This window comes from Taudactylus pleione, unplaced genomic scaffold (assembly GCF_031769625.1).
Source record: "Taudactylus pleione unplaced genomic scaffold, aTauple2 ptg000086l, whole genome shotgun sequence".
NCBI lineage: Eukaryota > Metazoa > Chordata > Amphibia > Anura > Myobatrachidae > Taudactylus > Taudactylus pleione.
Window position 1 is genome coordinate 3,457,574 of NW_028284488.1, and position 24,497 is coordinate 3,482,070.

Sequence of the window (24,497 nt, forward strand, 5' to 3'; positions counted from 1 at the left end):
TCCTTCGTGTGGCGGATTCTCCTTCAGCACAGGAACGTCCTCACCCTTAAAGGATACCGCTTTGGGACATCCCCAAGGTATCCTGTGGATACCCTACGGACCCTGAAGTAGAAAATATGGGATATGGTAAGAATGTCCCCTTGTTATCTCTATTTCTACGAAGTCCATAGGGTTCCAGAGGACTCCCGCCCTGTCGTACCTGTACTGCAGATGGGCTTTGATCTGGTCACCGTTTTTCCGTCTCTTTCTGGTGAGAATGTGATTCTTGTGTGTTCCAGAACTTTCTTCTCTTTCTTCTCCTCCGGTCTACGGCTTGGTATGTAACTGATTTGCCTTGGCTCGGGGGTGGGGTATAGGAGAGGGACCCAGTGCATCTTGGGTGGCTGAAAACTTTAACTCTGAGGTGCCCGATGGACTGCCGCCATCGCTTATACCCCACGGTATCCTGTGGAATCCTATGGACTTCGTAGAAATAGAGATAACAAGGGTAAATTCTTACTATATTATAATGTTTTTTTCTCCTTCATCCACTAGGGGACACTGGAGAGCATAGACAGTGGGGTATAGACTGTGCTGAGAGGGAGCTGGCACTTTAAATATTAAGAAGTGTAACTAGCTCCTCCCCCTCTATACCCCCCTCCAAGCCTCAGTATTAGTTTGTGCCTGAGGGGAGCTGATGTGTTTCACTCGTCCTCAGGGGTTGGTAATATAGCTAGATAGCACTTTTGTGCTGAAGATAGAATTCATTGAGGACAGACAGGCAAATGCTGCACTGCCTGTCTGCGACGATGGAGCTGCCGGGGGACCCGCTCGCAAGTGCACGCACTTGGCCTGGGGTCCCCGACTGCTGAGACCACCATCTCCTTTACAGGGGGTTTCACATGCCGCTGCGTGCAGCGCGCATGCCGTCCCCCATCAGTCACTACAGCCGCCGGCAGCAGGAGCAGCTCCTGTGAGTATACCCTGGCTCCCCAAGTAGCGGGGTAGTCAGGTTATTAGTATAAAAGGCGGTATAATATCTGGCCCTGCCACCCTCTGCGCTAAACACAGCAGACAGCAGCTGTAAGTATCCTGGCTCCTCGTGTAGCGGGGTAGCCAGGTAATTACTATGGTATAATACAGTTACTACTGCCCTGCCTCTCTCTCTGCGCAAGGCTGCTCTGACTGACAGAGCAGCAGGCAGCAGTGTTGAGTATCTCTGGCTCCCCGAGTAGCAGGGTAGCCAGGTTATATTGGTACACTCACAGCACAAGGCTGCTCTGGCTAATGGAGCAGCAGGGCAGATAGCTGTAGCTCACCACGTGGAGCACACAGCTGTCATGTAAGCAGCGGGGTGTAGCAGTAACATTCCCCGCTGCAGGAGCCTCATACAGGCTCATTAGTAACAGAGGATGATTGCCACTTACTGCGTGGCATTACTAAATATCGCGCTTACAGTACATTTGAGCGCCATAGCAGGGGCGGAGCTTAGCTCCGGAGTCCTGCTGTGGGCGGAGCTTATTCTCGAGGGACCGAGCTTAGCTACGGAGCCCTGTTTCTTCCTCTGCAGCCGCAGCGCTTCTCTGGAAGATGCTGGCGGTGATTACAACTCTGCCAAATGTGTTTATACACCTATATCTATATATGCTGCTGTAGTGATCCTGATAGTCTAAACAGAACTGTAAGTACACAGTGTGATTTAGGCTGGGCAGGAGAGCATTTCAGTATCTGCCTAGTGTTTTCTGGTACTGCTAGGAGCGCTATTAGGGCAGGTGTGTCTCCCTTCTGTCTCTGTATACCAATTTCTGCCGTTGATCTTTTTCATTTCAATTTAATGTTTGTGTAAGGTCTGTATGTGTCATGAGACTAAGGCGTCTCTACATACCTACAAATATTGTGTAACACTAACTCCCGATTGTGTAGCGTACATGATAATTGGCTGACACTTCCGTTAAGGTGCTTAGCTATGTGTATATATACATATATCTATCTATCACTGACGGAGATATGGGGCACATCCACAAGACGATCTACTCCCTGTCCAATCTCTAAACGATTTGCCTTTGATTTTTTTCCCTTGAAATTTTATCTTTCAGTCTGAACGATTTGCAAACTATCTTTAATAGATCAAGTGAAATTGACCTGCATGTTCAGTCGACTGACGAAACAATCAAACGACCAGTGGGAGCGCGCATCGTTGATCGTTAACGACCAAACACTGCACGATTTATAAAAGATTTTTAAACGATTGAACTATAACGACCTAGTTATCGTTCAATCGCCTGCTAAAATCGTGTAGTGGATGCCCTTTACCCTCATAAAAGGCTCTCGTACCACTGATCAGGGTCATATACTGCAAAAACTTTTCCATGTACGGATAATGTTTTGTTTTGTTTTTCCTTGCAGTGAATTTAGAGAGTGTAAGAGCCCGTATAGCTCTGCGCACGAATACCCTGCTGCACTAGTGGTCATGTTAGTTGAGACCCTGGTTCAAAAACGTGGATCACTGGTGGTGCAGGTAATTACATTGCCTGTTATGTATATGCATATATATAACGATCTCGTCTGATCTTGGATGCTAAGCAGGGTCAGGCCTGGTTAGTACTGTAGGCTTAAATCTGACAGGTATGGCAAAAAGGGGACACTAGTCCTGTCCCACAGTATTCTTTCCAAAAGGAAATAACAGACTTGCTATTGCACTTTCAGTTGCATAAAACTAATTTATGTCCTGTTGTCGGCTAGGGAACATACGGATAAGCAAATTTCAGATGTCCCAGCGGTTATATATATTTTTCTCTTTTCATGCATAGCAGTATATAAGGTGATACAATTCCATTTGTACAGCTGCAGGTCTGATACTGCGTACCTGTCATGGTAATCTAAAGCTGTCTGCAGTTTCCTTCCCTAGAAGTCCTTATACAGGAACCTCGTTTTGGCCCTTTCGGGTTCCGGATTGTGCACGGGACTATCATCTTCCTGTGGTTCCGTAATTCAGTGTAGAGTTGCTATAACATCTACTCTATATAAAGTTAAGTACACTACTGAGTCTAGGGCAGGATGGCTTTCCTCTTACCTGGGGGTTCCCACAACGGAAGCGAGTCTTTAGGACTTCAGTGTCGTATGGACGGTGTCTTGTACGATCGATTGGGTCTGGGTTTTCATCACTCAAGGATACAAGCTTGACTTACTAGTCTCACTCTCTACCTTCTTTTTCTTTTTACCAAGTCTCCAACAATAGGAGTATTGTTTTACAGCAGATTATACACTAGCTTCTATCCACAATTGTGAAGATTCAGGTTCCCAGCCATCAGACCAGTCTTTGCGTGATTCTGAGGCCTTACGACTCGGTCAGACCTCACTTTCTCTGTCAAGCACCAACTGTCTAAAGCGTCACTTTCACACTGCCAAGGGTTGTGCGCTGTTACCTTTTATTACAACATTGCATCCATAGAGAGCTAGACAATCTCTCATACAAACAGCACATCCATTGCAGATACCCCCCCCCCCCCCCTCCGGTGGGCAACCTACATAATATTTGTATTCTCTACTAGAATCTCACTGTATTCCTACAGATTTTCAAAGTTTTACATAGTCCCTTCAGTTGATGTGGGACTAAAGAAGGGAGAATCTCGATATCTCTGGATATCAAAGACTATTTCTTCACATCCCTTTTAAGGCCGCCGTCTCAGATGCTTCTGAGATTAGTTTTCTGGATCTCTCTTTTCCACAGAGGTAATGGTTGTCATGACGGTTCTCCTTCAGATACAGGAGTTCATTATTATCCTTTACCTAGATGATCCTCTGCTGAAGGCCCATTACGGGGTCTAATTACTGCAAAAGGTCAGAGATTCACAACAACCTCCTCGTCAGGGGTGGTCTCTGTGTTTTCCCTAGTCTTTTCTGCTACGGAAAAAGAAAAAATGAAAAGAAAAAAAAAAAGCAGCGCATCTTCCATTCAGGACATGGTGACGAGAGGGTCCTTCGACATCGTCTGGTATTGATTTGGATTTCTCTCCGAGTTTTTTTCTTTTCAACTACTCCCTCTCTCTTAGTGAGCAGAATCCCATCTTTCCCTTCTCCTACAGGTTAAAGTTAGTCCCAGAACTCGGATACCCTTCTCTGGTGGTTGAACTAGATTTCCTATTGGAGGGAAAGAGATTCAGAGCTGGGGATGGGACTCTCTTCACCACAGACACGAGTCTGAGAGGATGTGAAGCTGTGTTTACGGATCAGCACTTCCAGGGCTGCTGGGTTTCACTGGAAGCTATTCAGAAAGCAAATCACCTGTTGTGAGGCCACAGTACGACGCCAAGACAGTGGCGTACATTAATCACAGTGAATGTGTCCGGCGATTTTAAAGGTAGTATGCCGGATTCTAACCTGGGCGGAAAGGTTTGCAATGGAAATCTCGAATATTTTCATTCCAGGTGCAGAGTATTCAGAGACCGACTTCCTTAGCCGGTAGGACGAGCAACCAGGGCTCTACTCCTGTAGGTCCCTTGTTTACCTATGGTGGGGTCTTCCTCGGGTCGACCTCATGTCATCAAGTTGCAATCATGAACTGACTTTCTACATCTCTAGGACGAGAGACCCGGAGGCAGCAGCGGTGGAGGCATTGTCATCAACGTGGCAGTTCACGTTTGTCTATCTGTTTCCTCTACTCCCTTGGATTTTACACATCAGAAGGGTGAGGGCCAGGGTATCTCTGGATTGACATAGTAGATCTTGGTATTTCAGCCTTCAGTTGCTGCAGGTCGACGATCAGTGGCCTATACCTCTGAGAGAAGTTCTCGTACTACCGGTTCCTTTAGTCTATCCACACTGAAGACAGCTATGTTTGATAGCGTGGCTCTCAAAAAGGCCATTTTCAGAATTACAGGAATCCAATACTGGGCAAGCCTTGCTATGCTTACAGCTAGGAAGGAGGGTAATTCTAATCATTACCACCATTAGGGTCAATCTTCTGTTGCGTGGTGTGAATGTGGAGGGGCTCTTCCTACTGAATTCAACCTAGCCACATTCTGCAAACAGGTTCACGCCTGGTACAGTATGCGATTGGGTTTGCTGAAAGTTACATTTTCAGCTTTGACCATTTTCTTCCAGAACAAGTGCGTCTTGCATTCTGGAGATTCAGACTTTTTCTACAGGGTGTGATTTCGGTTGCTACCACCTTATGTTCCTCCTGCGGCTCATGGCAAATGGATCTCGTATTTTCTTTCTTGCAGTCTCCTCTGTTCGACCTTTGGTGGTTGGAGCAGTTCAGATACCTTTCATGGAAGGTAACAATGGCATGAGCCAGGAGGGTGTTGGCTCTGGGAGCTCTATCCTGTTGTCCTCCATTCCTGATATTTTACAAGGATAGAGCGGACCTCCGTACTAAAATGGATTTTCTTTCAAAAGGGGTTTCAGCTTTCTACATCAACCTACCTATTGTGGTACCGGTTTTTCCTCGACACTCTCCTTAGTCAGGATCCTTGGATGATGTTAGGCCTCTTCATTTTTATGTGGTAGGGACTGCAGCCATATGCAAATCAAGCTTTATTTGTTTTGTATGATGCAGTTCGTCTTGGTTGGCCAGCTTCAACAGAGTCTCTGGTTTCGTATGATTATCAGTCAGGCATATGACTTAATCTTAGGAGTCTCTGTGTTTCTCCTACGCCATTTGCTCTATAGGCTCTTCCTGGGCGTTTGCTCACAGGGATTTTTTCCATGTAGTTCTTTACAGAGAGGATATTTGGTCTGGCCAACATTCCTTTCTTTTTCTAGATTTGACATGTTTGTGGCCGCTGCAGCGCAGTATGACCGGTCTGTTTTGCAGGGTTCTCAGCGCTTTCCTGCCCGTACTGGGAGCTCTGGGACGTCCCCACTGTCTATGCTCTCCAGTGTCCCCTAGTGGATGAAGGAGAAAACAGGATTTTAGTACTTACCGATAAATTCCTTTCTCCGATTCCATAGGGGACACTCGACGCCCACCCTGTGCTGTTCCCTCCTGCCAGGGTTGGGGTCTTTTTATGTTATGTCTGTTGGACAATGATTTGATGTCTCTGGTTCTGTTACGTTTTTTGTTTTGTTCAACCTTTTCATATGTTCTGTGTACTGGCTTCGCCTCCTCCTCTTCCGTTTGTTTTTTCTCAACTCCCCTCGGGCACAGTTTTCTAATACTGAGGCTTGGAGGGGGGTATAGAGGGGGAGGAGCTAGTTACACTTCTTAATATTTAAAGTGCCAGCTCCCTCTCAGCACAGTCTATACCCCACTGTCTATGCTCTCCAGTGTCCCCTATGGAATCGGAGAAAGGGATTTATCGGTAAGTACCAAAATCCTGTTTTTGCCGATCGCGGGGACCCATTAGCGCCCGAACAATGTTCGGAGCTAATTGGATACCGCCCTATGACATAACTAATTATTAGTCAGACTTAAAAAGACTTAGCGCTACATTACTAAGCTGCTTCTTGGCAGGTTTGGCCACGAAATTTAAAGTGGCACTAATATTAAATGCAAATCTTGCCTGACTTTGCACTTTAATATATTAATGCTGCTTTAAATTTTGATGTCAAATATGCTGAGAAGCCGGTGCTACTTAGTAAATCTGGCCCTAGAAAGATTAGGAACTGTTCAATAAATATCTATATATTATTGCAATTTAACACAAGTTTGGACACTAATGCAAATGTCTGATTGGTTGCTATGGTTCCTGCTGCATTCCTGTTTTTGTTTTGTTTTTTCAGAATACAGTCAATCTAATGAATACTCTGATTTAGATCCAGTAAATAGAACTCCTAAAGCATCCATTCTAGAAATCCAATCACTATGCAGACATGATGGCAGTTCTGTCACCCATTGTTCTGTAATTTGAATATTCTGAACACTAATACCGCTTTCATACCTAAATTCCGGGTCTGACCCGGAGGTTGAAACTGGGTTCAAAACCAGATCAGACCCGGAATTTAGCCGGCGCCAACCCAGAATATTCCTGAGTCGGCTCCGTTCACACCTGCAGTGACCTGGCTCTTCCGGCGTGGAAGTGGATGCTTGGAGACGACGTCATATCCAAGCGCCACTGAAGCCGGCCAATCGCCATCCGGGCGCAATCATGACCCGGATTGCGCCGTTTACACTGCAGGGTTTCACGGTTTTCCCGTGTTAATACCTACAAGTTACCTGGGTTAGACTGCCGGGTCACTCGACCCGGGAATCCAACCCTGTCCCCTTTTACACCAAGGAGCTACCCGGGTTAACCCTGCAATAACCCGGGTTTGAGCTCTGGTGTAAAAGGGGTGTAAACTACAAATACCTGCAGTTGACCACAAGTATTTGCAAAACAACAATAGCCTGGTTTTATTAATACAGCTGAAGGAGTGAAAGAGGATAAGTTACAAAAAAACATCAAGAAAGTTGTTTTAAGGAAGGTATGTATGGTAGGTAGGTATGTTCCAGGTTCTTAACTTCTGTGTTGTAATCATCCATGTAATGAACAGCCTTGATTATTAGAGCACCTGTAAGAGGAGAATAAAGGTGAGTCAGTTTTGCCAGTCTTTCTCTCACTGTCTGGGGAGCAAGTTATAGGCCCACTGAAAGACACGCTATGAGGCATATTCAGTTAGGAACGTTAATTTGAAAAATTTTGCAGTGCGTGGATTTTCCTGCAATCAAAAGGTTTTTTTCCTATTCAATTGCCAGGGAGAAAATCGGCAACATTTCAAATAAGCTTAATTAGTCCAATAATTACATGTCATTATTGCTTGTTAAAACAAAAATGGCCTTAGAATACCCCAAAATACACTTGTTTGTTAATTTATGCACCTCATATGTAATTGAACTATTTAAATTAAACCTAATTGATTTTTATCATTTAAAAATATTAATTGGCCATAAAATTATCCCAAAATCACCTTTTTGTACTTTTTTTTTTTTTTTCAGATTGTAACTAAACAGAATTCATTTGCTTTATAGATTTTTTTTTTTTTTTTCTTAAAAAAAAAATGCACAAATCAGCCATTTAATGCATTTTTAAAGAACATTCTAAAGGTATTTCTCTTTTGGACAGTAATATTACCGTTGCCCAATGTTTTTATACACTTTTTAGGGTACAGGCTGTTACCCAATTTTTTCCTAACCATTTTTTTTTTCCAATCGTGGGTAACTGGAGCACGCATACCTGTGGTAATGAAAAAGTGGTCGCATTCAATTGAATATGACCCTTTTACTGCTTAATATAAGTGCTGTGCTAATGTGTCGTTGTGTTTTTGTGAGTTGGACAATAGGTCCTTCCACTCATAGAGAGAGAGGAGCACTATGTTCAGTTAAAGCTGGACGGGCTAATTTTGTGCTGCTAATAAAAGTTGCTGCTGTTGCTTGTACCAAGGCCGTGGACTGGTATGCCAATAAGGAGATTTATGTGCTTACCTGTTAAATCCTTTTCTTCTATTCCATAGGGGACACAGGCTTTACGTTGGGTATAGGTTGGTGGAAAGGAATCTGGGCACCACACAGTTAACTTTGTCATGCACAGCCCAGGCTCCTGCTTCCCCCTATAGCCCAGCCACAGGCCACCTCAGTTAACACAAGCCTAAGACAAGGAACATGAAGGAGAAGAAGGAAGATCAGCACGCACTCAGGTCTAAGCACACAAGCTATGTGACCAGGAGAACCAAAAACAGAGCAAGCTCTACAAGCAGGGTGCATCAGGGTGGGAGCCTTGTTTCTCCTATGGAATTGAAGAAAAGGATTTAACAGGTAAGCACGTAAATCTCCTTTTCTTCCTCCATAGGAGACATAGGCTTTACGCTGGGATATCCCAAAGCTAATCCCCTAAGGGAGGGGACACTCTTGGGCTGCGCTAATAACTCTTCGCCCAAAAGCCGCATCAGGTGTGGCAAAGGTATCAAAGGAATAGAATTTCAGGAATGTATTGGCAGAAGACCACATGGCTGTCCTACACAGCTGATCTGCAGAAGCACCACATCGTACTGCCCACGAAGTTCCCACCGACCAGGTTGAATGAGCCCTCACCATGGACGGCGCAGGAAGATCCGCCACAGCATTGGCATGGCGAATAGTCAAACTGATCCATCTGGCCAGCTTAGTCGCTGGCCAGCCCCGTTTGCGAAAGTCATACATAACAAAGATCATCTGTTAAAAAGTGGGAGGCACATATAGAAACCGTTGTAATTCCTACACCGTTCACCTGATTTGGATGTAATTACCCTCAAATTAAATCTGAAAGTCTGCAGTTAAAGCACATCTTGTTTGTTTAATTTCAAAGCCATTGTGGTGGTGAATAGAGGCCAAAATATGAAAATTCTGTCAATGTCCCAATATTTATGCACCGGACTGTATCTCCACAGTATTCAAGGGCTCAAAAGGCGAAGTCTGCAGGGCCCCAAGAACCAGAGACAAATTCCAAGGAGCCACCGGCGGTACAAACGGGAATTGTACATGGAGGACCCCTTGCAGAAAAGTCTGAACATCAGGCAACAGCACAATCTGTTTCAGCCCTGCCTGAAAAAAAGAAAAATCGAGAAAGTTGAAATTACCTTGGGTTAGGATTTCTAGTTGAACACCAGTCAACGTAAGTCCTCCAAACCCTGTGGTAAACTCTAGTCGAAGAGGGCGTACAGGCATTAAGCATAGTGCTAATGACTGACCTGGAGAATCCTTTAGCTCTTAAGACTGGTGTCTCAAGAGCCACCCGTGTCAAAGCGAGACGGGTCATGAGACCGAAGATCTGGCCGCAGAGGAGCGTCGGCCGAGAAGCTCTGAAGGTCTGCATACCACGCCCTTCGTGGCCAATTAGGAGCCACTAGGATTACCCTGCCTCCCTCCAACTTCAATTTGCGGAGGACCCGAGGAATCGGAGAGATTGGGGGGAAGATGTACAGGAGTGGGAAGGTCCACTCAACTGCCAAAGCGTCCGCCAGAGAGCAATAATCGGAACTTGGTGATTGTGCCGGGTCGCCATCACGTCGATGTCCAGGAAAACCACAGCGAAGAACCAGGAGTTGAAAGACATCCGGATGTATGGGGGTGGGATATAGGGGGAGAAGGAGGAGCCTGGGCTGTGCCTGATAAAGTTAACTGTGTGGTGCCCAGTCTCCATTCCACCAACCTATACCCAGCGTAATGCCTGTGTCCACTATGGAGGAAGAAGAAAATTGGCTGCTGCATTTACCCCAGGAGACGTGTAAAAGTTTGGGGCTGCATTTCAGCAGATGGAGTTGGAGATTTGGGCCCGTATTCAATTAGCAGCAAAAAGCCGGGATCGGCGATAAGCGTGATGTTTTAAACTCATTTGCCTGTTTTGAGGCGCGCCCCCCGTTTTTCACCCTATTGAATTGCAAAACAGGCAAAAATGTGAATGCTGCGAATATCGAAAAGGACAGGTTTTTTTTCTTTTGAGGGGGGGTGGGAATCAGTCTGTACTCCCTAAAAAACCTAACTGACCTGGGGAATCCAATATAGAAGTGTATTAATAGCCCTAATAAAAGTAATTAGGGCTCTTCTATTGAGTCAAAGGGCTGTTATATGCATATTTGCATAAGTGTGGAAAAATTATATAAAGCAATGTCTTTTGTGAAAAATAAATGCTGTAGTTAAATTGGTGGTACATGTAAATGGGTACTAGTATAATTTTGTGTCTGTAAACTGCAGATAATTTTTTTTTTTTTAAATACACCTACTGCAGTTTCCTGCAATCCTAAAAACAGCTGTCCCATCCATAGAGCACCCCAATTTATCTATCCCAGTACTTCAGCCCCATTTTCAAACACTTCTTTTTTTTTTTTTACATTTTCGCCCCAAAAATAACATATCTTTTTAAGGGTGAATTAAGATAATTTTTCAAGGCCCCACTTATTTTTTTTTTTTTAGGCCAAAATGGGGATTTTGCACATTTTTACTCCTGCCTTTGGGTGGAGAAACTTTTTCACCTGTTTATGCCTGTGGAGTTTTCGCTCAGGAGAAAACGTCCTGGAATTGAATAGGGCGATACTTCGGAAAGTGTCGAAAACCTCACCGATCGCGGCTTTTCACCTCTAATTGAATACGGACTTTGGTCATAATTAATGGTGTCCTCAATGCTGAGATATACAGGCAGGTACTTATCCATCATGCAATACCATCAGGAAGGTGTCTGATTGGCTTCAAATTTATTCTGCAGCAGGAAACTGACCACGAACATACAGCCAATGTCATTAAGAAAGAAGAACAAGGAGTCCTGGAAGTGATGATATTGCTCCCACAGAGCCCTAATCTCAACATCATCGAGTCTGTCTGGGACTACATTAAGAGACAGAAGGATTTGAGCAAGCAGGGCCGGATTAAGGGAGGGGCGACAGGTTGTGTCGTCCCGGGACCCCACACATAGAGGGCCCTCACCACTAGGGTACATATGGGGGGTTCTGAGTACATAGAAACCCCTCCTGATGGACCAATTCTTTCTGCTACCCTGGCCATAGCGGGGGTGGAGTCATTACGGCAAGCACCCATATCACCCGCGAATAGCGCCCATTATGGCGTGAGGGGACGGGGCCAAATGTGAGCAGCAGCTGCACAAAATATAAGCGTGTGTATATGTACTGTTTTATTGTGTGTGTATATATGTCTGTTTGTTATTGTATATACAGTATGTGTTGGTGAATCGAAAAAAAGCAAATCTCCGAAAGGGGGCAGGGTCTTTTAAAGGGCTACACTTCAAAAGCCATTGGAGGTACCGAGCTCGGCTTGGCATGGGTGGGTAGAACTGTCGCTCGGTGCTGCATGCCAAATTTCATGGCAAAAAAAAAAAAAATGAGGATTTGGGAGTAATCTAAAATACCAACTGTTAGTTTTTTCTGACAGACTCAGTTAGGACCACTTTTCTGCTGTTCTCTATTGGGGATTTTTGGGAAGGCATAACTCGGGGTAGGGAGATTTAGACTTGGGGTTTGTTTTTATTAGGTAGCTATTGTTCCACGGTAGGGCCTTTTGGGGTTCAGGTAATTGATAAAGTTACAGTTTTTAAACTATTACCTCACAGTTGCACCATTATAGAGATAGGAAGATTCAATTCCTTGCACAGCCTCAGTAGGAGCCTCCAGCAGGTGTACTCACTGTGGCTTCACTTCGGTGCACCAAGATGGCTGCCTTCTGCAGGCGGGGCCGGGACTGGGGATAAGGAAGCCGGCGTTTGCTGTGGCCAGGACCCGGAAGGAGGTAGCCGGTGTTAGCGGCGGCTGAGACACAGGGGAGAAAGCAGGCATCGGTGCGGCCTAGACAGGGCGGGCAATTGTACCCGGGGGAGATAGCTGGTGTCAGATGCAAGGCTCATGAAGCTTGTATCTGTGTATGTAAAAAAAGAAAAACTGCGTCCCCGTCCCCAAAAAAAAGAGCAACCAGCACTGGGCTTTTAGTGACCCAGTGCTGGTTGTGCAAAATACGGAGGACAAATGACGTAAGGGTCCCCCGTATTAAGCACAACCAGCACCAGGCTAATCAAAACCAGTCCTGGTTGCTAATTCATGGGGGACAAACGACATAGGGGTCCCCCGTATTCAGCGCAACCAGCTCTGGGCTATGAGCCGCTCCTGGTTCTGGAAATACAGGGGGAAAAAATTAGTGTTTTCCTATTTTCCAGCACCGGACATTTTCTAGCGGGAGGCTGATGTCACAGCCAGGGGAGCCCTTTCATCTGGCCCCCCAGCCGAAGCATCAACACTGACCACTAGTCAGCCCAGGCTGGGGGGAGATGGGGACCCCCCCTAATAAAGAGGTCCCCCTCTCCATTGCACCCCAGGTCTAGACTGATAACCCAGGGCTATCCCTGGCACCCCTGGGGCGGTGGGTGCCGGGTTGATAGTGTAAATGTGGTGTAAAAAATAGAATTGTTAATGTTGTCTTTACCTGTGGTACTACACATCCCAGCAAGCCTCCCCCGCATGCAGGTACTTGGAGAACCACAAGAATCAGCATGCAGGGCATTACGGGCCCACTGGTACCTGTAGTTCTATTGCAAAATAAATATTAAAATAAACACAGGACACACACACCGTACAAAGTAAGAGTTTATTAAACATACATGCACACGTGCACATGTACACATACTCACCTTTTCCAGTAGACTATGGATAGTCTACTGTAGAAGGTAGCCATTGGTTACCTTCTCCAGTAGACTATCCATAGGGTACCTGAAAGAAAAAAAAACATACTCCCCTTCTCCTTTGCGTGGATCAAGTCCTCTTCGGTCCAAAGTAGGCAATCCCCGGGCTTGGCAAAACAAAAAAAATGTGATTCGCAACCCACGGACATCCCGAATGAGAGCTTAGCGGCGGGATTTCACTATGGAAACCCCGCCGTTGAGTGCTCATTGGCTGACAGGCGAGCCCTTCCGCCTCTTAGCCAATGAGTGGTTCACACCATCGACTTCAGTTGTGAGAACCGCGCGTGCCCATTTCAGAAATGGCGTCTCAGCCAGTCTGTTGGCGGGGATGCAGCAGTGTAGAACTGCCGAAGAGAAGACGCCAGGGAAGTCCTGGATGGGCGGCGCCCTCCAGGTTAAGTCGCCGTGGAAGTCCTGGGGCAGGCGGCAGCCATGGAAAAGAGCTTAAAGGCTGCCGGCCCCAGGTGAAGGTGCAGTATAATAAAACAAACGGTGTCTGTTTTTTGTTTTTTATATATTTATTTTACAGGGGTACTATAGGTACCAGCGGGCCATTAATACCCCGCTTGCTGGTACTTGTGGTTCTCCAAGTACCAGCATGCAGTGGTAGGCTTGCTGGGACCTGTACATAGTATAATACAAAAGACTAGAAGTATAATACAAAAGACTGTATTATACTTCTATTTTTTACACCACATTACACTATCAACACGGCACCCACCGCCCCATGGGTGCCGGGGATAGGCCCGGGCTATCAGCCTAGGCCTGGGGTACCTTGGATAGGGGGACCCTTTTAATAGTGGGGTCCCCAGGGATCCCTGGCCTGGGTTTACTAGTGGTCAGGGTTGATGCTTCGGCTGGGGGGTCCAATAAAAGGGCTTCCCTGGCTGTGGCCCCCCGCTAGAAAAAATCTGGTGCTGGTAAATACAGGGGAACCCTACTAATTTTTTCCCCTGTATTTCCAGAACCAGGACCGGCTCAGAGCCCAGTGCTGGTTGCGTTAAATACGGGGGACCCCTACGTCGTTTGCCCTCCGTATTTTGGCAACCAGGACTGGTTCTAATTAGCGTGTTGCTGGTTGTGTTTAATACGGGGGACCCCTATGTAGTTTGTCCTTCGTATTTTCACAACCAGGACCGGCTGTGAAAAGCCCGTAGCTGGTTGCTCTTTTGGGGGGGGGAAAGGGGGGCATTTCCTTTTTTTTATTTTTTTTTTTTATTATTTTACACAAATTCAAATTTTAACACGGATGCATAGATGGATCTTTCTGATTCATCCATGCTTCTGTGTCTTATTTTCTCAGATGCATGCCCAGTGCCAGTGAGCACCTCTGTCGCCTGCTGATGCCCCTGTGCACTGCTGCCACTGGTCCGCACCCCGCTGCTGCCCCGCACTCCTGCAGCTACTCCACTCCTGTAGCCGTCTCTCCCCGTGCATCCCCAAAACACCACCTGTGTGCCGGCCTTCTTCCACCTGCTCTAATGTACCATTATGTTGCCCTTCTTCCCTGCAGGAGGCCCGGTTTGCTCCTCCAAAGCCTGATCGTTAATACATTTTAAAAAGCAATGAAATTCCATAGACAAAAAAACTTCCGGTTTCACATGTTCCATTAAGGCTTTGTAGACATGATCTGAAATTTCACAAAACCTATTGACTTTCTGCCACTCAAACTTCAAAAAGCAATTAAATTCAGATCATTAAGGCTGACGCCTTATGGATGTGTTCCTTGTGTAATACAGATATGGTATGCCAAGACATCATGTGGTTAACTGCAGATTCAGCACTCCCACAGAGTGAGGATGGTTTCACTTACAAAATGGTGGAGCTGCTAATTCACAGAATTGTGTGCTCATTGGAATACACACATGCAGTCTGAGCAGTTATAAGAAACGGTCTCGCCCAAATTTTGCGGGCCGGGCTGCGAGTCCGGCTTGGGTTTTTCCGGCTGACTCAGATCCCAAAACGAGGCAAAACTTCCTCCTGCTGTCGGCTTCTCGTGGGTTTTTGATACTATAAAGGTACCCGGACATCTGCGCCATTTCGCTCTTGCTGTGGAGAGTGAAGTGAACAGATGTGCTGTGTCTGTCCAGGAGTGCTGTGTCTGTACTCCAGGATACTACATTTTTTTTTTTTTTTTACTGTGTCGCTGCAGGTCAGACTGTAGTGTAATATATTCACGTATTGTGACACTATAAGTCGTAGCACAGTGTAATATTCATACATGTAATGTGACACTGTAAGTGTAACCACAGTGTAATATACATGTATTGTGACACTAAGTGGAAACGCAGTGTATTCATAGAAAATATTGTGACACTGTAAGTGGTAGATCAGTGATATTTTCATAAATGTGACACTAAGTGGAAACACAGTGTAATACTGAACACTTACTGTGACACTAAGTGGTAGCACAGTGTATTCATAAAAAATATTGAGACACTGTAGGTCATTGATACCGCAGTGTAATATTTAAAATTGGTACAAATTGACGTGTGTGCTGTACCCCACTTCCTCCGTGTTTGTTGATATGGAAAACGATCAGTTGAGAGGAGAGCAGGAACCGCATACTAGTGGTGGAGCTGCTGCCAGTGCCACTAATCATGACGATACTAGTCTATCTACATCATCTACTAAAGTCGATGCCCAAGGGCATACAGGGCTTAAGTCAGGGCATCTAAAATCAAAGAAGCAATCTTTTACAGTGGCAAAGGAAAAAACATCAAAGGGAAAGTTAGCTGCAGAAAGACAAAATTGGCAATATGCCTTTCACCACACGAAGTGGCAAGGAAAGGCTTAGACCTTGACCTTTATTTATGGCTGGTGCTTCTTCCTCTTATGATGATGTAAGCCCTTCTCTCTGTAGACGTTTAAAAAAAATGTAAATCGTTAAGGCACAGGAACCAACTACGCTCAGAAATGTCAAATATCCCCGAGGAGAGTCTAGTGTGTCGGCGGGTGCCTTGCGTGAGCCTGATCTTTCCAAAACTGTACTCGAAGAGGAGCCTCCTTCCACTACTTGATGCTTCTGTGGAAGTGCACCAGGATGAGGAGGATATTTGTGTAGCTGATGCTAATAAGGATGAGGATGATGTTTGTGTAAATCAGGCCCCAGTGGAAACAGATGTTGCCCATTGTCATGCCTGGGCATAAAACAAAAAAATCCACTACTTGTGTGTGTGGAATCATTTCTATCCAAATCCAGACAATTGTCAAGCCATCTGTACACATTGTCATGCCAGAATAAGTAGAGGTAGGGACCTTAACCGTCTAGGAACCTCCTCCCTGTTACGTCATCTACATCGCATCCATTAAGTGTTTGCAAAATTCAGAAACTTTGGCTAAAAAGTAACAACAAGCAGTCCAGCGTCAGCTAGCTCCCTTCTCTCTGCTAGATCCAAGCACCTGGCATCTTCACCACCAACACCTTCACCAACAATATCCTCAATTATGATTGGAACTAGTCCTGCATATAATTTGAAAAGGCTAACTCAGTCCTCCCCTATCCTGGATTCCTGAGAAGAATCCTTGAGCGCTATGCCTGCTGCTGCTGGAAGTGGATCTTCAGCCCAGAAGGGGACCAGGAAGACTACTAATAAAGAGATAAAATAACAATTGACTGTTAAGGAATCCTTTGCAAGGGGGAGCAAGTATGACAGCAGTTGCACAGGGGGTTACTGATGCTATAACATCCATGCTGGTATAAGATGTGCAGTGGGTTTTAGACAGTTAATTGAGATCCTGTATCCCCGCTAACAAATCCCATATAGGTTCCACTTCACTAGAGAAGAAAGTCCCAGCCTGTATAGGGATGTTAAAAAAACTTAATTTGTGTCTTCCAAAATGCCGTTGTACCCACTGTCCACTTAACCACAGATATGTGGACAAGTGGAACAGGGCAAACACAAGATTACATGATTGTAGCAGCACACTGGGTGGGTGTATTGTCTTCAGCGGCACCACCAACAGCAGCAGCATCTAAGAAACAGCATCTCATTCAAAGGCAGGCTACTCGGTGTATCACTGGTTTCACTAAGAGGCATACCGCTGACAACTCAGGGAAGTCATTGCAAAATGGGCATACCCCGCTTGGACTCTCCTTGGGATTTGTGATTTCTGACAATGCCACCAATATTGTGAGAGCGTTACAGCAGGTGAATTCCAACACGTCCCATGTTTTTCTCACACAATCAACTTGGTGGTGCATATTTTTTTCTAAAATGACAGGGCCATGCAGGGGATGCTCTCTGTGGCCCTCAAAATTTCTGAACATTTTCGCCATTCAGCAGGTACATGTAGAAGACTGCAGCACCTGCAAGAAATGTTGAATTTGTCCTGTCAGCTGGAGCAAGAGGTAGTTACAAGGTAGAACTCCACCCTTTATATGTTTAAGCAAATGGAGGAAAACCAAAAAGCCATCCAAAGCTACACAACAAACTATGACATAGGAAGAGGAGGGGGAATGTACCTTACTCAAGCTCAGTGGAGAATTCTTTCCATGTTGTGCAAATTGCTGAAACCCTTCTAAGTAGTCACCTGTGAAGTGAATTCAGACACTGCCAGCTTGAGTCGGGTAATTCCCCTAATTAGACTGTTGGAAAAGCAGCATGAGAAGCTGGAGGAGGAGCTGAAACTAAGCGATTCCGTTATGTATATCGGACTTGTAGATAGTAATTTATTCGCGTTGTCAGGATCTTACAATCGGACCAATACATTTTGGTGACTGCGCTGGATCCTAGGTTTAAGTCATACGTCGTGTCTTTCTTCCCAGCAGACAAAGTTCTGAAGAGATGCAAAGAGCTTTTGGTAAAGAAATTGTCAGCTCAAGCGGCACGTGATGCAGCGATGGCTCCTCCTTTAGTTTCTCCAACAAGTGTGGCTGCCAGGAAAAAACTAAACTTTCCAAAAAAAAAGAACCACTGGTGATGCAGAGGAGTCAACACAACCAAGTTTTGACATCTGGTAGGGTCTAAAAGAATTGCCTACAATTAATGAGACCTCTACTGTTACTCCATCTGATACGGGCACCATTCAAAGAATTGTTGAGGACTATTTTAACGATTGCGTCCAAATAGGCATGTCAGACTATCCGTTTCACTACTGGCAGGAAAAAAACGGCAATTTGGAGGCCCTTGCACAAACTGGCTTTGCATTACTTGAGCTGCCCACCCTCTAGTGTGTACTCCGAAAAAGTTTTCAGCACAGCCGGGAACTTTATCAGCGATCGGCGTAGGAGGCTACTTCCACAAATGTGGAAAACATTATGTTCATCAAAATGAACTACAAATTTCACGGGGAAGACCTTTTACTGCCAATTACATCCAAACATTACAAAGGCACCTGAGGCTGTAATGGTGGATTCCAGAAGGGACAAATTAATATTGTGTGAAGATGATGTACAAACGGATGAGGGTGAGGAATCGGATGATGATGGCGCCGACAACATCTTTCCTCTGTAAAGCCAGTTTGTGCAAAGAGATAACATTGCCATCAATGTCAGCTACCCGTTGGTAGCTTGTTTTGTGAGGGCCCAAACAAACCAATCACTTCAGCCACAATTGGCAGACCCTTTCGCTGAAGTGATTGGTTTGTTAAGCTGTGCATTTCCTGTTTACTATGTACAACATAAGGGTGGGTGGAAGGACCCAAGGACAATTCCATCTTGCACCTCTTTCCTTTGCATTATGTGCTGTTTGGTGCATTGCTGCCTGACTTTTTTAAATGTATAATTTATTAAACTGCCATCATGTCTACCACTGCAGTGCCACTCTGAGCCAAGTTGGAAGCTGAACTGCCGTATGTTAGTGCCGCCCACTGCTGTCGCTTAGCTTATTCAGTCAGCTAGCTCGATGCAACCTTTTGGCCTAAACTGGATGAAATATTGTGACCTGTGAGGTGGTCAAAATTGGCTGGAAATAACTGGAAATCAATGTTATTGAGGTTAATAATACCGTAGGAACAAAAATAGGCCCAAAATATGTGATTTCAGAAGTTTTTATGTTTTTGTTTTTTTAGAAAAAATACAGAACCAAAACATGCAAGGGTGGTTTTGTAAAACCAAATCCAGATCCAAAACACGGAGGTCGAAGCACACCCCTAATAAATAAATTTAAAAAAAATATATATATAATAAAGAATTGATGCCGTTTTGAAGGCAAAGGGTAGTCACACCAAATATTGATTTGATTTAGATTTATCTTTTGTTCATTCACTTTGCATAAGGTTAATTGCTAAAAATAAACTACAGGTATTTAACACTTCTATTTTTAAAAGCATTCTTACTTAGCAGCATTTTTTCCACACCTGCCTAAAACGTTTGCACAGTATTGTATATTATTAAAGAATTTAGTTTTTTTGTATGCGACTAGACCCTAATGTTTTCTCTCTGCTACTACTGCAGAAGGCAATCGCATGTTGTACACTTTATACTGTATATAATATACACTGTATACTGTGTATAATATACACTCTAGAAACATGCAAATGCAATATTACAAACATACACAGCTATCAAAATAGCAAAAAATGCAGAAAATAAAAAGTGAGCATGATGGGCAGCTTATGGTAAAGACAAATCTCAGGAGTACAAGGAGAGGGTCACAGTGGGCTATTAAATTTACAGACCTGTGATATTGCAAGAACCAAGTGTTAACACTACAGTGTCAAGCTAAATTTAATTTAGGGATATTGCACTGGGCTGGGTATGATATTCCGGCTGTCGGGATGCCGCTAGTCAGAATACCGACAGCAGCATCCCGACCGCCATAGGAGTGATTGGTGAGTATTTTTGTAACTGCTACCCTAACTCACCCTTCTCGGTGCCTAAACCTTCCCGCACCCTAAACCTAACCTCCCCCCCTCCTAGTGCCTAACCTAACCTCCCCCTTCCCGCACCCTAATCCTAACCCTCCCCGGTACCTAACCCACCCTCCCCCTGCACCCCAATAATCACCTTCGGGATGCCGACGGTCGGGATACTGGTGCCGGGATCCCGACCTGTCGGGATTTCGCCGCTGGTATTAAGACCGTCGGCATCCCACACGCCGGAATGCCGTCTACATCCCATTTCACTGGTCTGTTTTACTTACTATTTTGTAGAGATCAGCTGCAGCAGGGGGTACTGACCATTAGTCCTCCCTCACCTACGCTCCGCACCACTCTGTATTATAGGTGGCAGAGGGGCAATGGCACAGGGGGGGGATAATGCAGGGGAGGGGGGGATAATATCTTACTAATATGGGGATTGGTGGGAAAAAATTAAAGATACGTTAACCTTGGGTTTATACAGACATACTGTATACAGTGACACATGGGAGCATAAAAACAGTGATGGCCTATGGATGGGGGGGGGGGGGGCTGTGCTTTTTGGATCGATCACCTGTAGAGGGGTGGGAGGTATTGCTACTAGGGATCTATTTCTGTGGGGGGATCTATAGACACTAGGGGGTAAATTTACTAAAGTGAGAGTTTTTAGAGGTGTTGATGTTGCGCATAGCAACCAATCTGATTCTAATTATTTAACTAGCACCGTCTAGAAGATAATGGCTAGAATCTGATTGGTTGCTATGGTCAACATCTCCACTTCTAAAAACTCTCACTTTAGTAAATGTACACCTAGGGGTGTGAATTAATTTTACAATGAAGGCCTTTGGACATGGGAGGGTGCGAGGCATAATTTATGTTTTTATTTTTTCATTTAAATACATTTTTAAAATCCTATTCTAAGCTTATTAGAAAATAAAAAAATAAACCGACAATTTCTGAGGTTTTTTTTTTTAATTGGTCTGTTAAGACTAATGCTGGGCATACACAGCCAGATAAAATGTCTGTCGGACCGACAGACATTTTATCTGCCAGCCGCAGATGTCGCTGGCATACACTGTGAAAGAAATCTCAGAGTGTATAGCCCGACATCCGCGCTCCGCCCCCGGGGGAGGAGACATTTCCCTGTTCCTTCCGTAGGAAGTAACATAGGAAATGTCTGTCTGTCGGCCGCGCTGGGCATACACTGCCCGATGCGGCCGACAGTTTACCGGGTAAATATCGCATCGGACGGGCATGCCGGACCGAGCAATATGTAACCCTCGGTCGCCCACACACACGCTACAATTATCGGGGCGATCCGCCGATATCAGGCGGATCGCCCCGATAATTGTAGCGTGTATGGCCAGCATAAGACTTGTTGTTTTTAAATTGTATGGATTGTGTACTTCTAGAGCTCCCACTTTTTTAAGACTGGGACTTCATTGTGATTCATTTGACTCACTGTCTGCTTTTGTTTTGTTGCATTAATGCAGAAAATGAGTTATAGGAATCAGTGTGACTTGTGCTTTTTATTCCTGGTGCCTCAGGAATCTGAATTATAGGAATGGTTTCACATTTCTGGTGTCAAAAAAATGTGATGAGGATACACAGGAACATCACATACATACAATATGAGTAGAAAATATGATTGTGAGCAACAGAATGGTGGTATGTAGAAATTAATTGTAAAATGCTATCACTGTCTTGTTGCTACTGATGTTTTAATTATCTCATCCATAGAGGCTGCGATGGCCTGTCTCGCTGTGGATCCTGCGCTATTCCTTATTGCTGTTGGTGTGTTGATGTTCCTTATTACATTCTGTGGCTGCATTGGCTCTCTACGGGAAAACATTTGCCTCCTGCAAGCGGTCAGTATGTGGACGATGATAATTTAAAAATTATTTAGCAAAAGAATATGATTTGTAATTATCTGTTGTCTTTATATTTTTTTTTTTTATGCTCTTTTTTTTTTTATTTGGTAGGTTCTCCTCCACAGGCATTTAATATATCATCAGGTCCTTTAGTTTCATTTATGTCAGATTATTAGAAATAACCTTTACCATGAAACATTATCATTTATTGTGAACATTAATTTGTCTCCCTAGTTCTCCATCTGCCTGACTCTGGTTTTCCTGCTGCAGCTTACTGCCGGCATAGTAGGCTTTGTTTTCTCTGACAAGGTGATATATTTTATTATACTTTCCTTTACAGTACAGTCTTTCTATATACATAATATTTTAATTCCCACTGGCCTTTCAGAAAAGGGTGATGAAGTTTAATGACTTGACGAAATGTCTCATGTAACTAACAAGTTTCAAAACAAGGTGCCAAATCAGAATGGTCAAAAATAATGTACATATAACAAACGGGATCAGTATGATCAAATCCCGACGCTGGAAGACCGGCAGTGAAGATCCCGACAGGTAAGTATTTTAAGTATTCACTAACCTTAGAGCCCCCCCAACCCTCCCTTAGGGGTGCCTAAACCTAACCCCACATTCCCCGCAGCCTAAACCTAAGTCTTCCCCCAGGGGTGCCCAACCCTAACCTCCCCCTGAGGGTGCCTAACCTAAAGTCCCCCCGGGAGCCCCCAACCTAACCCTTCAACCCCCCTGCGCGGCTGTCCGCGCCTGCCTCCCGGCTTACCTTCGATCGGTGTGCCGGGCTCCCGGCGTAGGTAAAATGACAGGCGGCGGGATTTCAACCGTCGGCTTCCTGACTGCACCCCATGACAAACACTAAAGAATAATGCCTGAATTCTGCATAGGGTGGCATTATAATCTGTCAGATTGGAGCAGCGAGATCCCTTATATTACTATACACCATTGGATGCACTATCTGTAACATCAGTTATTTTGTTCTACATCACTGCAAAAGTTGGTTTTCTATAAATTGAGAATAACAATTTTAATGTATTAATCTGTGCAAAATCCTCTAGGGTGAGTTTGGCAGGACTGTGCATGTATAACAGCAAGGGACTATGTCTGCAAATATTTAGCAAATGTTAAACATGCCTGGTAACATAAAGGAATGGTATTTAACATGTTGCATTACAGCAGATATGAGTCACATTAAGGACCTGATTTTGTGTAAACCTTAAAAGTACAGTAGCAAAGAATTGTGGTTTGACATATGCAGTTTAAGGTGCAATTACCTTAACAAAAATTAATCTTAAACTACAGCATATAGATGCAACCAGGGTAGAGATATGGCAGACATTATAATATTGTATTGTTACAGTGGCGTAACTTCATCCCAGGTGCCCGGAGGCAAGATAAATGTTGGTGCCCCCCCCCCCAAAATTAAAATGTACCACCCCCGCAGCACCTATGCCAGCCCCAGCTGCCGCCACCCCCCCTATGCAGTTCCTTTTATACAATGCCCCCAGTAGTGGTTCCCCTGTGCAGTGCCCGCCTATGTAGTGCCCCCCAGTAATGGTCCTCCTAGGCAAAGCCTCCAGTAGTGGTCCTCCTATGCAGTACCTCCAGTAGTGAGCCCCCGGTGGTTGCCCCGCAGTAGTGAGCCCCCTGTAGTTGCCCCGCAGTAGTGAGCCCCCTGTAGTTGCCCCGCAGTAGTGAGCCCCCTGTAGTTGCCCCCAGTAGTGAGCCCCCTGTAGTTGCCCCGCAGTAGTGAGCCCCCTGTAGTTGCCCCCAGTAGTGAGCCCCCTGTAGTTGCCCCCAGTAGTGAGCCCCCTGTAGTTGCCCCCAGTAGTGAGCCCCCTGTAGTTGCCCCCAGTAGTGAGCCCCCTGTAGTTGCCCCCAGTAGTGAGCCCCCTGTAGTTGCCCCCAGTAGTGAGCCCCCAGTAGTTGCCCCCAGTAGTGAGCCCCCTGTAGTGAGCCCCCTGTAGTGAGCCCCCTGTAGTTGCCCCCAGTAGTGAGCCCCCTGTAGTTGCCCCCAGTAGTGAGCCCCCTGTAGTTGCCCCCAGTAGTGAGCCCCCTGTAGTTGCCCCCAGTAGTGAGCCCCCTGTAGTTGCCCCCAGTAGTGAGCCCCCTGTAGTTGCCCCCAGTAGTGAGCCCCCTGTAGTTGCCCCCAGTAGTGAGCCCCCTGTAGTTGCCTCCAGTAGTGAGCCCCCTGTAGTTGCCTCCAGTAGTGAGCCCCCTGTAGTGAGCCCCCTGTAGTTGCCTCCAGTAGTGAGCCCCCTGTAGTTGCCTCCAGTAGTGAGCCCCCTGTAGTTGCCCCCAGTAGTGAGCCCCCTGTAGTTGCCCCCAGTAGTGAGCCCCCTGTAGTTGCCCCCAGTAGTGAGCCCCCTGTAGTTGCCCCCAGTAGTGAGCCCCCTGTAGTTGCCCCCAGTAGTGAGCCCCCTGTAGTTGCCCCCAGTAGTGAGCCTCCTGTAGTTGCCTCCAGTAGTGAGCCCCCTGTAGTTGCCCCCAGTAGTGAGCCCCCAGTAGTGAGCCCCCTGTAGTTGCCTCCTGTAGTTGCCTCCAGTAGTGAGCCCCCTGTAGTTGCCTCCAGTAGTGAGCCCCCTGTAGTTGCCCCCAGTAGTGAGGCCCCTGTAGTTGCCTCCAGTAGTGAGCCCCCTGTAGTTGCCCCCAGTAGTGAGGCCCCTGTAGTTGCCCCCAGTAGTGAGCCCCCTGTAGTTGCCCC

At 45.6% G+C, this 24,497-nt stretch overlaps 1 protein-coding gene across 4 annotated transcripts in view; it reads left to right on the forward strand.

The window, feature by feature from the left end:
* Positions 1–24,497, forward strand: part of TSPAN33 (tetraspanin 33) — a 106,516-nt gene that overhangs the window by 65,126 nt on the left and 16,893 nt on the right. For all 4 annotated transcript variants that reach the window (XM_088468874.1, XM_088468875.1, XM_088468876.1 and 1 more), the window contains 2 exons: positions 21,654–21,781; positions 22,019–22,093. In XM_088468874.1, coding sequence (XP_088325000.1) covers positions 21,654–21,781; positions 22,019–22,093 — 203 coding nt within the window. The remainder of the gene's footprint in view (positions 1–21,653; positions 21,782–22,018; positions 22,094–24,497) is intronic.